Source organism: Gobius niger (genome assembly GCF_951799975.1).
Source record: "Gobius niger genome assembly, chromosome: 4".
Lineage (NCBI taxonomy): Eukaryota > Metazoa > Chordata > Actinopteri > Gobiiformes > Gobiidae > Gobius > Gobius niger.
In genome coordinates, this window is record NC_136855.1 from 29,149,141 (window position 1) to 29,167,529 (window position 18,389).

Genomic DNA, 18,389 nt, shown 5'->3' on the forward strand with positions numbered 1-18,389 from the left:
AAGCCGCTAAGCTTACATTAGCCACAATCGCAAATTCTACAATTTCTAAAAAAACGCCTGCTCCTTTCGACCTGGTACTGCACCAGTAATCTGATCCTACACTTCGACAATGGATGTAGGTTTTAGTGAGTACTTTTTAGCTGTGGTTGTAGCTCAGCAGGTTGCTTCCGGTGCTGGGAGTGAGCAGGAGGGGGAGGGGCTGCTCTGTGCGCAACCCGGAGGAAACACAGAAAGTATCAGTACCTGCTCAAATGAATATCTACCTTTGATACCACTTTTAGTATTGATTTAGTATCGAGGAATCTATTTTTTTTTTTACAACCCTAGTCCCAGGGTGGGTGTGCTTGAATTCTTTCATAGTTCGAATTTCATTTAGCTATGGTGTTTTTTTTTTTTTTTCCAGTATGCATTTTTCATAAGGTTTGCCCTGTCCGTGTGGAATGTTATTTGAAACATGATGCAAAGTGATGCAAACTTACAATCTCTGCAGTCCAGTGTAGAGCTCCATATCCACATCTCGGAGAGTCTGCAATCCAGTCCAGTTCTCGATGTGTCTGGAAACACAAAAGAGGAGAGAAACGTAAATGAAAGGAAAACCCAAAAAGCAGGAAAACAATCGACCAGACAAGTGTGCCAATGTTTTTCCTCTCGCCTGGTCGAAAACAACAGGCTTTGTGTAGTCAAAGTTTTGAATCCATATCCATTTACGGAGCAATTATTGGAAACTTTCTGACAGAGCCCACTTGGGTGCCCCCCTGATAGATTTAATTGCCATGAGGTAGCTCCGCGGGCTTAGTCTATCCGGCAAGTGCGGCGGACAAAGCAAATAAATACTGCACGCTTCCCCGTAATGAGCTTGGATGTGGACTCAGGTGCATAACGTGGGAGACTGAACAAGCTTAGAAAGGACTCGCGGTAATGTGATATGAACTTGTGGACTGGAGTCAGAGTCAGGCATAGGGTGGACTTGAAAACACAGGTACAGACGATGGAAGAAAAGGGTGTGGGGGGGGGAATCTAGCTGGAGCTTAGCTGTTTGATCAAGCAGCGCGGGACTAGATGGGAATGGACGTGCGAGGCATGAACGGTGAACGCGGCGAGACGAATACTCGCCCTGGCAGAGTGGAGAGAACAGTGAGACAAAGAGAAAGAGAGAAAGTGAAAACTGCAAATAGTGGCTTAAAGGCTGAGGCAGAGCGTCAGGTGAGGGAACGGAGACGAGTCGTGACTGTTTTCACCAACACTATCACACGTCTGGGAGGAAAATGTGTGAAAAGAGAGAAGAAGAACTAAAAAGCAGCGGGTGAGGGGAGCAAAATGTTGCAATGGCTTCCACTAATGCCTGTAACTGTTAGTGCAAAACTCAGTGCTTCTCGAAAGGTGGAACTTGTACAAATGTTGTACGCTCCTGATTATTATTAAATACGTTTCTTTTCCCAGTTAGTTAAATGTGTTATGTGTAATGTAATTAAATTTGTTTTGTGTGCCGTGCATTAAGCCACAAACATCTTATATAGATATGAATGGTTGTTGTTAGCATTACTGTGATAGCAATGCTCCCGAAAGTTGTGAAACATGCTTATTAAGGCTGGGGTTCGAGTCCCTGCTCTGACTGTTTGCTGAATTTCTCCCCGCTTTACGCCCTCTTTCACCCTGTGCTTACTATCCAATAAAACCTGTGGGCCTAAAAAAATAACTTTAGAAAAGATAAACAAATGTGTTAGGAAAGTTAGGAATGAGATTTAACTTAACTCTCTTCCTCTTCATTTTTTTGGGGGGGTAAAAAATGTACATATCTGGCAGGATTAATTAAAGCAGAACTTTGTATTTAATTCTGTGTTTTACAAAGTGAACAAAGCTTCCTGTATAATCCTATTCTTTCTCTATTAGTAAAACTTGGACTCGCAAGAATGAGCTCTGCAGAGCCGGTATAAAAACAAGTTTCTTTTCTTGCTTGATATAAAGGCATAAACACACAGCGGTCGGCCACTAGCTGGCAATGGCTTTAATTAAACCACCAAGTGAGGGATCATGTAGAAGTCAATAGGGTTTATATTTACAAAGGCCCACTCTGAAATGTAGGAGGAGTTACAAAAAAGGGACAAAACGTCAAAGAAATGAGACAAGCTTCGAGCTTGTGCTTTATACAGTACAAAGGTGTGTGCACAACAAAAGAGTTGGACCGGAGCCTTAGTGCAAACGTTTTGATCTGTGCAGAACGGCAAGAGTGTGATTCTGTGGGCAGGAGCTGAGTCATTAATGTGGCCACCATCAGACGCGTTGGAATCCCTCTAAACTAAAGGCTTTGCTTCTTCAGAGGGTTACCACGACAACAGAGACAGTCCACACGTCCTCACTCGCTGCCATGCTATTCAGTCTTTTATATGGATTTCTATAGTGCATGTAGCATAAGAGTTGTCTCCTTATGTGTGCTGTATGCCTCGTTCTTGGCATTGAGCTCAGATGCTAAAACACAGTAAGTGACACAACTTGGGAAAATGGGAAAAAAACAGGGGACAGTAAACAGTAAAGATATCCAAGCCACACAGTCCCCATGTACACTCTTTGGATATCAAGCTGGACTACGCTCTACTCTGTGTACTGTGTAAGACTGTTGTGTTTTGGCTCAATGATTTGGGTTATATGAGGTAAAATACTTACTGCCCATCCCACAACCTCTTTAGTCCCCCCCCCAGGGAGACGACTGAACTCCCCCCCCCTTCTGCTGGCCCTGTGCATTTGTCTGATATTGCTCTGTATTTAATAAATGTATTTTTGCATCAATATGTATATCCTCGACAAAATTGACGATAAAGCTAAATGAACTGAACTGACAAGGCAAACCAAGGTAAACTAACGTCTGCATAAAATCTCTTTTGTTTCAGTGAGCTGCAATGTCGGCACCCAGAATGCTGTTTTTAGACTTTAGCTCAGCATTCAACACTACAATCCCACAGCAGCTAATACACAAACTGCTCCACCTGGGGATCAACATGCCACTGTGCTGCTGCACTTTATAAGGAGACCACAGGCTGTACGTGTCAGCGGCAAGTCCTCCAGGACCAACACACTGAACACGGGGGCTCCCCAAGGCTGTGCGCTGAGCCCCCTCCTGTTCACTCTGCTCCAAAGTACAGCTCAAACCTCTTGATCAAGTTTGCAGACGACACAACAGTGGTGAGTCTCATCAGCAACAGAGACAAGTGAAACTACAGGAGTGAGGTGAGCTGGCCATGTGGTGCACACTAAACAATCTCTCTACATCTGGAGAACACAAAAGAGATTGTTGTAGGCTTTCAGAGAGCGAGGGTCCAGCATGCTCGTCTGACAATCAACGGTGCTACTGTGGAGAGGGTGACCAAGTTCCTCTCATGGGCCATGCACACTACATCACTGTGAGGTACGGTGCCAGCACTGCATCCTGCTGTGGGAGCCTCCAGCGCATCGTGAGAACAGTGAAGGCGATCAGTAGACCCCCTCTCCCCTCTATTAAGGACATGCGTCTCACCCACAAAACAGTCAGAATCACCAATGACCCTACGCACCCATCACAGTCTTTTCAAGGTAATGCCTTCAGGGCGGAGACTGTGAAATTTATGAGCCAGGTCCAGTCGACTGAAGAACAGTTTTATCCATTTATAATCTGAACTCCCTCCCTTCCCTGACCTCCCTGTGCTTCCACCCCTCACACACCTCTCCCCGCCTCACACCAAGGAACATTTTGATTTATATGAATTGACAATAAAATCTTTTGAATCTTTGAATCTTGAACCCAGCAGACTGTTGAAGTTGCTCAGAAGGCCTGCAAGCACAGCACTCTTTGGACTGGGGGTGGCATCCAAAAAGAGTTGCCTATCTGGTGGGATCATATGGAAATGCCCAAGTTGCATTAGGGTTGTGCCGATGGACGATGTCATCGTCCACGATGTCATCGTCCATCGGCGATGGATGAGCAACATCACGATGGAGAGCCACCATCGTGATGCCACGCCCCCTCCTGTCAAAAACACGCACTGGTCTTTTGTAGGCCTTGTAAACCTACAAACTTTGCAGGGATTGCACTGTAAATTAAATCACGGATATAATATGCGCGCTAGCGTCAGTAGCCTGCCAGAAGCCACGATGTGTTAGCCGTAATTATTAACGTAAAGACGCAGCTGCTCTGTTTATGAAGCGCGGGGCTCTCTCTCGCTCTCTCTCTCTCTCTCTCTCTGTAGCTCAGAGTTTAACAGCGCGTGGTTTTGTTTTGCTTTGCTGCGTATTGAAACTTAAACCGTTTTAAAATGAGATGGCTCTCACATCGGAGCTAGCTGAGCGCGTGGACTATTCTCACGAAGGACCGAGAGAAGAAAGAGAGAGGAGAGAGAAAGGCGCGGTGCAGGAGTTAAGAGGTTAGAGCACACGGACCGGGCGGCGCGTGGAGCGGCTTAAAAAATGTAGGCTACGACGCAAACTTCAAAATATTGTCCCGTTCACCCACTGTTTCTTAAACATTACGTTAAAACTGAGCAAATGCAAATAATAAGCTCCGATTTACATTTGTATTAGTGTGATAAGAGCCTTGGAGTTCACGTGCTGAATAAGTCGTTCTCCTCTCAGACTTTTACGCACAAGTTTTAACACATTTCTTTTGCAAAAGTCGTGTTCCGTGACACTGTTCAGATCATGTTTAGTTTAGATCCATTTATCCTGCAATCTCACATTTTCCTAACAGACATAGTAATATGTAGCATATATAGGCTATGTAAATGTCTTTAAAAAAAATGCTTATAATGAGAAATGGACGATATCATCGTCCATCACGATGGTTCACTGTAAACATCGTCAACGGCCAATTAAGGGAACATCGCCCAACCCTAAGTTGCATGCCACGTAAAACCATGCCACAGTGGGTGGTCATGATGGAAAAGGCACACATTGGTGCAACGATACAAATGAAAAACTGACTAGACCAATTATGGTTATTATTATTATATGAAAAAGTGTACTATATATACACAAAATGTTTTAATTTGCAGCAGTGTTTCGTGCTCGCTGACAGAATATAGCGCTCTTCTCATTTCCATCAAGCCACTGTCGGCAAATACTAACACAGGGAGAGGAAGCCAATAACAAATCCCCATGGAGCCGACGACCATGTCAGCTCACAGCCTCTGATGTCCACAAGACTCAGAATATGAATGTACATCAGGCTGCTCTATAGCGGGAAATGAATAACAAATATGCAGCTACGATATAGCCCTGTACGAGTTCCATAGTACTGTTACTGTCACAAGCCCCAGGGACCTGCATCCAGTCCAACCAAAATCCATGGGATTTATGAGATTTATGGCCATTTAAATAGAGCTTTGGGATTGGTTCATTTTAAAGAGCTGTTGAAAATTCTGCCGCTAATATAAAACTTTGTGTCGCAGTAAAACAGGCTCCAACTGTGAAAAAGCCTTTTCCTGACCTGCTCTGCTTTACACTGTTTTTGTGTTGGTTCAGTGTGAAATAGCATGAAAACAGACAAAAAATACATCTCCTTTCACAAACAACGGCGTAGGTTTGGTGTGAACTCGGGTAAAGACAATGCAATTCCCTGGGGAAAAAAATAAAATAATATGTTTGGGAAAACAAAAAGCAATGGAGGTTTTCAGACACCGTTATTCCTATATTTGTCAGAAATCTACAGTTTACTAAGAACTTTTCCAGTTTTGAGCCTTTTGTCCAGCTCAACGGTAGACTTCTCCAGAACCATTGATCTGTCCCAGTTTAACACAGGCTCCATCCCAAGTGTCCTATTGATTTTCGCTTGTTTTCGCCAATGCCCATGAATGGCACTGCAAATACTTAGTATATTTATTGATTTGAACCTTTAAATGTGATTATTTTTTACCTACAAACAAGGAATAATAAAACTCACTGGTCCTACGCTAGAGACAAGAATCTTTATATGGCCCTGGATGGGTCGATTTGTATGCAAACCCATACACCTATATTCATTAAAGGGATCTGTTCAAACCATTCTTGATAAGGACAAGTTCAAATGATGTGATTCTCATCAGGAAAGTCAGGCTTGTTTTCTGGTGTATCAAAGACACTCCCTTTACATTTCTCCTGGGAAAAAAGTCTTAATGATGATTCTTGAGAAATGTGACAAAACAGGTTTCAAATTTAAATTTTTTCAAAAGCCTTTTACATTTATAGTTATTCATTAAGAAGGAGGTCTTTACTGCAGTTTTACAGAGGTAGCATAGTACACATTTTACACTGGGCCCACGCAGGTGCCGGTGACAATGTTCCATGATTTTAAAGAGACTAGATGCAAGTTGGTCATTTTATGCTCACTACTGCCACCTCCGGTCTTATGCGTAACTGCAGCTGCTATATTAAGGTCGTGCATGACGGCACTTCAGACCCAAAGCAACAACTATATGTTTGTGGTGAATAGATCTGGGCTCATTCTACACATTAGGACATTGCTGGAACATGTAGGGGGAGGAAATACTTAGTTAACTTTTTTAAACTCCGTATAGTCTCTTTAAGGGAGAAAACTTGTGGAAAAATATACAAATACATATATTTGAAAGACAAATTTATTTGTAGAAAAAATATCTTTCAAGTTCACCCAAGGCATTGGTCTAAATTGGAGATGCACCGATCCAGCTTTTTTGCTACTGGTACCAATGCCGATACTGGGGTTTGAGTATCTGCCGATATCCGCTGTTTACCGATACCAAGAGACTTTCTTAAAAATGTCTTTCTGAGTGAAAACATTTATTGACTCTTTTCTCCATTTTAAGATCAGTAAAACTATATTTTTTATTAGGGGTGTAACAATGCACCGTGCCACGGTGCACCGCAGTGCAAAAATCTGACATACAGCACCGGACGAAAGTGACGGAGGAAGTTTTAGTGTATATTTGTTAATATTTAAGCTCTGTGGTGCCAGTCATGTGTGTATGCGCACACCTAAACACAGAGTGCATGTGTCACTTACCGCTAAACTGAAGGCTGTAGACACTACACACCTGTATTACATCCTCCAAAAACACCTGAAATCTGCGTGGCTCTGTAAAGGTTTCTCTGAGTCCAAACGACCAGGCTGCGGCGAAGATCCAGTGCGCCAGACAAATGAGTAAGATCCAATTTTGGTCATAAATAAAATAATCCACCTCAAAAGCTTTGTTTCCAAAAAAGTCCAAGCGTAGGCTGTCCATGACCTGAGTGTTTTAGCTGCCGTGTATGGAAAGCGAAACAGAAACTTATCACTTAACGAGCCCATGGCCTGCAATGCGCTCCTTTTTTTATCGCTTTTTTTTTTTTTTAGTTTTTTAGTTTTTTACTTGAGTGCACTACAGTTTTGTTTTCTGTTTTGTTTTGTATTGTGAGCGTTTATTATAAAGCAGCTTCGAAAAATTAGACAGCATTGCCTATTTTATTCTGAGACTATAAATACTGGATGAACATTTGGCTATTTTATTTAAAAAACAACTTTAAAAAAAATATTGTACTTGCACCGTGATGCACCGAACCGTGGGCTCCTGCACCGTGAACCGAACCAAACCGTGAGATAGCTGAACCGCTACACCCATTATTTTTATTGTCATGTTACAGATCAATTATCAATTATATATTGATGAACTCTTGCATAAAATTTAAAAAGGATCACTGGACTTTTCTACACTAATTATCCTTGGGTATATATGACAGGCTTTAGATTACATTAATATAAACAACTCACATGAAGTGATCTGAACATTACAAATTATGTTAGTTCAGTTATTTCTTTATTAGGGTACTTAAGGTATTTCTAACACAGCCTTGATCGTTTCGTTAGTATTAGCATTAGCTCCCGCTAGCTTTAGCATACTGATGCTATCCACGGAATTTTGCGCGGCGATCGAAAATATAATTGTGGAGAGTATAACTAACAAAGGGGTTGGATTCCCCAGCTTCTCCCCTTTAAAATGATATAAATCATGACCATATTCACTTAGATTTAGGTGGTAAAAGTTGTGTTTTTAAGGCATTGAGAGCGAAAACTGGTGTCGGTTCAGTATCGGATATTAGTAGCCGATACCTGATATCGCATTTTTTCCAATATTGGCTCCAATATCCGATACCAGTATTGGATTGGTGCATCCCTAGTATAAATATTTAGAGCATTTGAATTCATTGTAATGCATTTTCATTCATCATTATTTCATGAGCTTTCTTGAGCACTCTGTACATTTGAGCAAAGTTTTAAAAAATATATAAAAGAGTATGTGCTAGTAAATTGCTTCAGTATACAGATATCCTTTAGACTTTCTATATATTTCAGTGATGATAGTTTTACCACAATTGTAATTTAATACGGAGGACACGTCTACCTGCTGATGGGTAAGATCGTCTAATAACTCAAAATCACTACTGCATCGAAAGATTTAAGCGCGTCCACACGAGAGGGATTTCACTATTCCTCAGCGATTAACGTATCTCCCTGCAAGATCTTTTGTTGAAATATTCATTCTAACACTATCAGAGGCAAACCTGCTCCCAATCTCCCGGAATTATGTGCAAGCGATAAGGATAAAACTGCCAGCGCTTTCACCGGCTAGCCTGGAAAAAAAGCCACCTTCCATCTGCTTTCAGAAAATGGTCTCCGACAAAGTACAATGTGAAGTGGGTATTGCAGGCTGGTTCAGTGCGGTAGGAGAACAACCCTGGAAGCAAACAGTAACAGATTCTGCGCCTGCGAAAGCCATCTGTCGAGGCGAGGCGGCCCAGGGCGACAAGAGTGGAGCAACAGGGACCAAACCTCATTTTCATGTCCCCGCAAGAAGACACAGCCAAAAACTCTGCAGAAAGTCAGGTTAAATATAAAAGGAGACCGTGTGAGAGAAGCCATTATTGATGTGCTGTGGAGTATTAATATTGATGTTAAGGGGAGATTAACTCGCACAAATCAATGCACAGATCAGGCAAGGTTGGGGTTTAAAAGACAGATTTATAAGGCCAACGAGGAGAAGAGTGTAATGGAGAGTTTGGTCACATATTTTCTAACTTTCAAAACAGCAGCTCGTTAAAGTCAAGATCTCATATATTGGCTGCTTAAATCATTAAAATTATGCAGCATATCGAAGTGTTTTTTGTAGGTGTTATCCATGTATTCTTGATTATGTTTTGACTACGACTAGATTAGTCAGCAATGATGTTGGGTGGTCAAAGTTAATGCTTATTCAAAATATAATTAACTACACTCCAGTATCATGAGCACGCGTTACCTGAAAGACAGAGCATTTGCATTACAACTAGTAATTAATACAATAATCGCGTTCAAATTTATTGTGATTAAACGTGATTAATTTTTTTTCTTCTAATATATATAATCTATGGATAGCACGAAGCTAAAGCATTTTTAATAGATGGAAAAGTTCTATACAGGGGAGGACACTAGTTTTGGCGATAGCGTTTGTCGGGTCGGCGTCTCTTTTGCTGCACTAGGAGTGCTGTGATTGGCCGAGCGTTACCAGCTGGCCAGCAAATCAGCTGGATTGTGGAGGGAGAGCTTTGGTTCTGTGTTTTTGAGTTGCTGGATTGGACAAATTGGGCTTCTTCAAACAAATTTCGCTACAAGTGTCATGCTTGATGTGCGCTGTTTCAACTAGCCTGATAAATGTACCAGAGACTGCCACCACATGGCGTTTGAACTAGGACTGAGGCATTATGTCTGTAACCTTACAGCTAGACCAAACAGCTGTGAGCTGTGAGCCATGGCATCATGTGCAGCTGTCTGGCTTGGTCTGGGGTTTGCGTCTCTTCAATGTAGATGTCACTCTTCGCAGGTGAGACGGGGGTAGATGAGATTAAACCGGAGCAGTCAAATAGTCGCCCTACCTCCCCAAACAGCAACAGGTGTGAATCCATCACAACAGTCAGGTGGTGGATCGGGTGTGGGACAAAACAGAACTCACTGTTGTAAGATATTTCTACAGTCTCTGAGATGCCACATCAGTCAATCAAGATGAACACATTACAGTCACTTTATTCATCAACTCAACAAAACGTGATTCATTCAAAAATGAATTTCCAGAAGTACCGCCATAACATACCGTATCATGCCAGTTAGTACTTCACTTCAGACATGAGTCACACACAAAGTGTCGCCCACACATTTGACTGAAAACAAAACATGTTTGCCATGGCGTGATTGATAGCCGAAAAGTTATTCCAAACAACAGATTTGTTAAGCTTCTGAAGCTGTGTCCCGATATAACCTAAGGGTGTGAGGTGAAGAGCGAACTCAAGTTTGTGTGCAGGGATGAAAATGGCATACATTACAGAAAGTCGTGTAAGGTGAGCAACGGAATCTGACTGCAGTTTGCTCAAGTCTTATTTGAAGACGAATCTGTACGTGACTCAATAGAATATTTTTTTCCCCTCTGTGCTCTCATTCTCTTATTGAATGTTAAAGAATGAACTTAGGTTTATGTTTAGTTTTAATTACATTTGACATAGCAGGAAAGAACAAAATGGTTGACCTGAAATGTGTCAATTACAATAGAATAAAAACAGCAATATACAAAAAAAAATAACTAAAAACATCTATAAAACAGATTTACTCTTACTCTTTCTTACTCTCAGTATGACAAATGCTAGCTAAACGCTTTTATGTAACACCACCAAATGAGACGTGGAGCCATTGGCGATCGCATGTGGACAAGGAAGGACAAGACAAATGAACAACACATCAGTAATGCACATCAGGGATTTGCGCACTATCCCAAACTAAATTTACAGCTGTCACGGAGGGCTCGAAGGTCTCAAACTTTTTCGGAGCCTTTTTAAAATTATTCTTCCGGGGACTTCTAAGGTGAGCTATTTAAACAAGTTAAATCCCTCTGTCCCAGTATGACCGAGTAGTATAGTTTTGCAAGTGTATAGCAAAGAGAAAAAACAAACACCAAGTTCCCAAGTCCGAACGGGGGAAACTTTGGCATGCTAGTGGAGTCATGACCAAGAAATGGGAAGCTGGTTTTCCTTTCACCGCTATTTTCGCTCCAGACAAAATGAAATGTTCCAAAAGGAGACCGTGACCCTTTGTCGATACAAGCAAGTTCTACTCCGCTTTTGTTCTGCTATGTGCCCTTTCGCGACCCTTTCTTTCATCACCGCAAGGAATCGTCTATAACAGGCCGCAATTACGCACCGACAATAAAGCAATGAGACAGGCCAGTGAACTGTGCTCAAGGCCATCACTCACATGTACTGTATGTGTTATGATGAATGTGGGACGCGACGCGGCCCCTCAACAGAAGACACACCACTCTGGTCTGTGGCATCGAGAATCCTGTGTTCTCCGGTAATGTCGTCTGATTCCACCCATTGTCTGCAGTCGCGGTGATTTATGGCTCTGTTGCAATGATCTCCAACGCTCGCTCTCCTGCTTTAATGGGAAAATGTTTAATAAAACGCAATGTCTCTGGTGTGTTCCCAAGGATATTGATCTGCGTTGCGGCTCTTTCTCTTGTTTTCATAGAGCCGGGGCCCAAACACTTATGAGGGGAGAGAGCAGCAGTGAAGTAGCACTCCTCTAGATTAAAAGCACACGCCTAAGCATCAATCAGATCAAGCTTTTTTCTTTTCTTTTCTTTTTTTTTTTTTTTGCCTTTGTGTTGGGTAATACTGGGCGTGTAAGGGGACGGAGAGAGGAGCGTTGTGGGGATGAGGTTAAAGAGGGACATTGGCTGGAGAACTCGATAGGTACCGCCTTTGCGATGCCCAATCCCGTCAGACCTTGGAAGCTAAGCAGGGAAGGGCCTGGTCGGTACTTGGATGGGAGACCGTTTAGTAACACCAGGAAGCCTAGCGAATGTAGTGTGTGAGTGAGTGGTTGGTGGTGGTCGGAGGGGCCGATGGCGCAGACTGGTTGCCTCGCTTCCGTCAGTCTACCCCAGGGCAGCTGTGGCTACAATAGTAGCTTACCACCACCGGGTATGGAGTGAATGAATAATGCAATGTAAAGCGTCTTTGAGTGTCCAGAAAAGCGCTATATAAAAACGATGCATTATTATTATTATTATTATTATTAAAGGGGGTTCCAGTCAGATGAGCAATCCACCAAAACCCTCTCTGGTTTTAAATCTACTTCTGGACACACTCAGCTTGGTCCATGACAAAGAATAACTAGATGGATACTAATAAAAGGCTTCTTTGACATGTAATCTGTCCATACAAGCTCTCCAGCGGTTGGTCATGCTTTGTCAGAGTTGATCAGTTACGTGCGAAGACAATCCAAGCCATGTTTTGATGAGGAAACACACTACATTTACATAAACATGTGCTCTTCTCAGGGGACAGTGCGATGATCTAATTGCAATGATGATCTGGACAGTCCTGTCTCAGGGAGAAGAGCACAGAGTCTCGATCCATGACAGGTCCAACATACTGAAGGATAACTTCATCCATCAGGGCTTCCAGGAAGCTGAACAGTCCCTTTCAATCCCTCTGCTGCCCCCTATTGTGCACATATTGTTTCTTTCTTTTTGTTGCACCAGGGATTTGAAATAAAAAGTTGACAATTGAAATGAACTAAATATACAAAAACAATGAACGTCTCAAACTCAGCTTAGCATTAATGATCCTGCATTAATTTAGCCCCTTTAGGCTCTTTAGTCTTGGTGATTTTTGTAATATAACTTATAATAATCTGCATTTGGAGTATATTTATGAAAATAAAGTTATGCAGACTTCCTCCATAGCAACCGAGCAAAAATGAAACGTAGGTACAGACAAGCATAAACAAGTGACTTCCTGTTTCGATCCAGCACACCAAAATAAAAGCACCATCTTATTGATTAGTTCCACTGCCTTTCTGCCCAACTATTAACAGACAAAAGACTTAAAATGTGTGTATTTGATTATATTCTTGTAATGTTGCAAGTACCTGCTGAACTAATCAATGAGACGAGCTGTGTGCTTTTATTTTGGGGTGCTGGATCGAAACAGGAAGTCACTTTTGTTGTCACTTAATTGTCTGCAAAGAGGAACATTATGTGATTCCTAGTGTGGGCTGGCATTTTGAGAGAGGAACAGGGGGACAGACTAAATATGCAGCATCACTGAAAAATAGTACAACAAAGCACCACTCCAGGTATGTTGTTGTTGGGAGTATAACATTATAACATGGTTAAAAGCTAAAAAATAGACGATTTAGCGTGATATAGTCAAAATGAAAAAAATCACCTGAAAGTGAATGGCCTTGTTCTCTCTGCCCGCTAGTTTTGTTTGGATTGGGAATCAAAACGAATTGCCTGCCTATTGCAATGAACCCAAAGTTGCTGTGTGCACTTTGTTTGAGTCGGCCCCAGCAACAGCTCTCCGGGAGAAAGCTATTTGCCTGAAGGTTTACTGCACCACTAGGCACATGTGACTCATCCTCCAAACCAATCATCAGCTACATTTGCCTCTCAAATAAATGGGGTATAGGAATCCAGTTTTAGTCTCCTCCATTTCACTCGCCGTAATGTGCTGCTGCCCCACGCAAATGCAATTACACATGTGCAAAAACAGTGCTTCACACATTCATTAATTGTAGCTGCGGTTTGAGTGTCTTGTCCGCAATTACAGCGACACGATGCTGAATAAAACTCACCTAAATTTTGATAAATGGTTATTGAGGAACAAGTTGCTCCATGTAGAGGAATACTGTGAGGTATTGTTAGAGCAATTTTATGAGCGAGAATGTGAGTCCTAAAGCCTTCAACGACTTACTCCTTTGCCAAAGACAGAATTTGAATCATACGAAAATGAAAATATTCAAGCTACATAGTGGATGACTAACAAGCTTCATGAATTTCTTATGCACAGATCTGCAACGGAGGGCCTTATTTTTGTGTTTTCATTTCCTTCTGGTGAATGCCAAAATACACATAACAATAGTTATGTTTTGCTGAAAGAGAATTGAAAGTAGTTTGTTTATAATGACTTGCGGTGAACAAATCGCCTGCTTCTTTACACTGGAATTTTCCAAGAGAGAAGAAATGAATCCACCACAAACACTGACAACTTATCTCCATTACATACATTAGGCTGTAGTTGTGGAATATAATAAAGAAGTCAAATTTGTCACAGCTCTATTACATACAATGATTCTCCCACTGGTTTGCACACAAAGCATAAAGCTCTGTTTTTCCATCATTTGCTGCAGAAAATCCATGGGGACAGGGGAAGGCGGGGGAGCCAGGGAAGTTGAACAAAGAGCGGTTCAATACCAAAAACTAAATGAAAGAAATGTCTGAAATGAAATTTCAATTGATGCTCCAGTCATCTGTGGCTTCTTAGGGACCGTCCTCAGTGAGGGGCAGCCAGCATTATGGGATTATGGCCCAATCAGAGGACAGCTTTGCTCAATACAGACCTGTGTCACTACAGTCCAGAATTAGTGTATGCAAAATCACTGCTTTATCGTTCTCACTTCACTACATTTGATTGTCAGTTGTCGTGGTTGGCATTTCGAGTGTAGCATTTCAACATTATGCAGGACTGTACTTATATATCCTTGGCTGCTTTAGAAATGGCAACCTTGGAGAAACGTATTCTGATATTCTGAAAAACATTGTTATTTCACACACCATTCAGATGAGTGGCTACTTCCCCTTTAGTGTAAATACCGCTGATTTCTTGGCTGCACTTGCATTTTCCCGTTAATGTTGTTTTTAATAACCAATTATGTAAAAGAGCACTGTTGGTCTCTGATGCATGCACAAAATAATGTATCCAAGGAATAAAATGCCATCAACAAAATATAGTGCAATACAGACTTTAATGCTTTCAAATCTTAAAGGATAAACCGGTGCATGTGTCTCTGTTTTGTGTAGCAGTGTCCTGATAGAATGGACCTACAATCTCCGAGCCAAATCATGGATGGTCTCACCCAGATCACTGTCCCGCAGCGAATGTCCCATGGAGTTGGCTCTTGTCCTATGGCTGCTGTCCTCTGGCTGCTGTCCCGAAGCTGCTGTCCTGTGGCTAACCCCTCTGTGCTGTGGACCTGCACACGCCTGACCCTGCGTGTGCCACAGCTCCCCACAGGCCCGTAGCCCATACACAGCTGAGGCCCATGGCATTGTTCAACATCACATCCCTGCTCTGGAAGGTACCCACTATCGAAAACCAGTGTGACTATAATTAGCACGCTGTTTGCCAAGCGTCGTCAGGTTGTGATCCTCTCCGGACTGGTGGGGCGGTGACATGTATCCTAATCAGCCCATACGTTTTTTGTCCCACTATTTTGTTGACAAATAACATTGAGCATGAATACATGCACTCAAGCATCCAGGTTATTAACGATTAAAATATAGGTTATTAGAAACCAGGATATTCTCACTGGGCTAATCCCACAGTTTTACAGGAGACTGTTTCATGTAAACACATGGGGCCCGATCTTGTGCATCAAAACGGAGACGATAGCGTGACATTTTGCGCACAGTCGGAGCGCACTTTGTGATCTTGCCACTCCAGACTTAGCGCATTTACGTGGGTGGAGACACACATTTTCCTCCAACCAGATCGACTCCGCGTCCAGGAGAGTGGTTGTGTGGGAGTGGGGGGTGAACATGTGCCGATCCGCGCCACAGCGGACGCTGTAGCTCTTTTTCTCTCGAGACGTGAACATCGTTTAGCTCACGATGGGGTAAATAAAGTTTTTAGTTTGACCTGTGAGAGCCTAAGGCTTAAGAAAGAACGCAAGACAGCGCAATGTAAATGAGGAAGTGAATGTCAGCCGTGTTTCCATCAGTGCAGTCACCTCCTTATGTGACGCCCCCTCACAGGTGGCGGAGGCGAATGGTACATATAGCGCTGCCACTCGGAAAATAATTCGCCAAGAGCCTGCGCCGCCCCGTTCGCCGCCACAAGATCTGGCCCGTTATCCTAGTTTCAAACCACTCTCCCTGAGCATGTGCGAACTTTCAAAATGGTTGTGGCACGAGCACATACTTTCAATATCAATTTCATCCGGTACCTGGGCCTTTAAAACTTTGTATCAAAACATTGCACCCTACCAAACAACCCTTGTTTCACTTTGCGGTAGTTCCCATGTCGGACAGAGCTGGGAATCTGCACAAACCTGCACTGAAGCTTTTCCAATTCTCACGTCTGTCGCTGAAGCAGGGACAAAGTTCTACAATCTCAGAGCTTCCTTAGATAGGTAGATCTCCATGGAAACATGCCCTTAGGGCAAAAACTGCTCTGGAACAGGTTTAGTTCTAAGCTAAGGTAAGTAGACCCCTCTTTGACCAATCAGAGGAGAGAAACCTCCGCTTTGCCGCACTAAAACTCTACTGTGTACATCGTGGTGTAACACATGTGGCTGTCTGTGTGCAGATTGTAAATGACATGACTGTATACTACATCCGTCAGGAGTTTAGTGATAGATTTTGATATTCAGACGAACTGTGTCTGTGTCTCTTCTGTGATTGGCCGCTTGGCGCTGACTCCTCCTGTTTCACACATATCCTCAAAGAAACCCAGGGTTAACTCAACCTCTTAACCGAATGCATTTTCTCCAGTTCAACTTTACCCAAATCAACTGGAGCTTACAGCCTATAGGCCAGTGTCCTTGTTTGAAAGCTAAGAGCCACAAAACTGATTGTCACTTTTTTGTTGCGCTGTTGCCGCGTTTTTGTCACATTTTTGAAGCATTTTCATAATTTTGTTTGCCGTGTATTTGTCACTTTTTGTTGCTTTCTTCATTGTTTTTGTTGTTGTTGCGTCTTGTTGAGTCTTATTTTGTAGCTGCTTTTTAAATGTGTTATTGTTGCTCTTTTTCTGCTTTTTTTTGGTCACTTTGTTGTATTTTCATCCTCATCTTTGTCTTGGTTAAGGCGGGGGGTAAGCGGTAAACCAACTGTTAATGCTCTTTGTAGTACCACTGATACAGAAGCTCCATGTCTGGGGTACAGGAATGCAGCCCTCAGGATTGCTCATGTCCTGATTGCTCTGACGCATTTCCCTGATGCATGTGAACATCATATCCAGAATATTGTCATGACCAGAATATGACTAATAACCGGTAAACACTCTCATTTAGAGACACTGTAACTGGCTTAGTGAGAATAAAACCGAAGCAGAACACGCATTAGTGTAATAACTTTTGATTGCACTTGCTCTAAACAGCCAAACCGTGGCTAATTTAAACACACTTTTACATGGGTTTTATTTACTGTGACATTTATTATTGTACCCAACTGCTACGCAACATGTTTAACTCTCTTTGCTAAATGCTAACTCAATTTGCTGTACAAAAAAATGTTGCTGCGGCAAATTTATTATATGCTAAACACTGGCAAAAGCGTCTGGTGTATTAGAAAACATGGCTGGAACAAGCTGTAAATAAAAGCCCCCCAGAGTCAAGTCAAGAATGCACTGGAATTATAGCACATGGATTTGCGCTCGCACTTCAGCTCAGGTAGTCGATACATAATATACAGCCTGCAGTATTCAGCGGTAAACTCATACGTGATCATTAGGCTGCGGTTGGTGGGTAAATCAATACGCTGTCATTCAGCTAAACTTAGTGCGCTTCCAATGATAGAGTTAGGGCCTCATTCCACGATCAGCCTCTATCTTTGAATCAGAGATATACGAGTGTGAAGGATTTCGGAGTGCCTGTTGGATGAGAACAAGGAGAATTCTAAATGAAACACGGCTTATCTTTTGTTTTACGTTACATCTCTCGCTGTGGCGGAGGAGGGGAAGCGCATTCATAATTGAACAAAAACTGTATAACACCAGAAAACCTCAAGTTTGAGCGCAGATAGGATAGCTCCACATATCCAGAAAACATGGGTTCTGGTTAAATGTTAAATAACAGCCAAGAAGATGATGAAATCTAGATTACGGAGGCTGGATGTGCTTTCGAGGCAGAGTCGGGGTTTGTTTCGGAGGGTTTTATTGCAGGTTTTTAGCTTTGTGAGGTCCCAATGCAACATGATGTTTGGGGGCGAAGCTCGAAAAGATCCATGGGAAAGCCATAATAAAATTGCTCCACACAAAAATGTTAAAAAGGCAACTGAAGGACAGTTCACTCATACGCCACACTCCATGAAAATCTGCTCCATGATAATGCTATATGTAATATTTTTGTCAAACTAAAGCAGTAGTTTTCAACGGACGGAGCGAGCCCATAATGGTTTGAGTGTGAACATTTTAGCGAGCCTTATAAATAAATATCCATCATGCTTCTGCAGGAGAACTTTGAGATAAAGTGTTCTTCCAGGAGGAAACGGTGAGACAAATGCCACAGTCCTCGCTGCTGTCGTTGTTGGAGTTATTACGTGCCAGGTCAGTCTACTGTCTGGTCTGCGATCAGCAGTGAGTCTGGTCAAGAAAGTTACTCCCTGTACGAGCCTATTTATCTG

At 42.4% G+C, this 18,389-nt stretch overlaps 1 protein-coding gene across 1 annotated transcript in view; it reads right to left on the reverse strand.

Annotated features, from left to right (window-relative positions):
- Positions 1-18,389, reverse strand: part of ntrk3b (neurotrophic tyrosine kinase, receptor, type 3b) — a 252,649-nt gene that overhangs the window by 204,293 nt on the left and 29,967 nt on the right. The window contains exon 2 of the mRNA XM_079554795.1: positions 480-554. Coding sequence (XP_079410921.1) covers positions 480-554 — 75 coding nt within the window. The remainder of the gene's footprint in view (positions 1-479; positions 555-18,389) is intronic.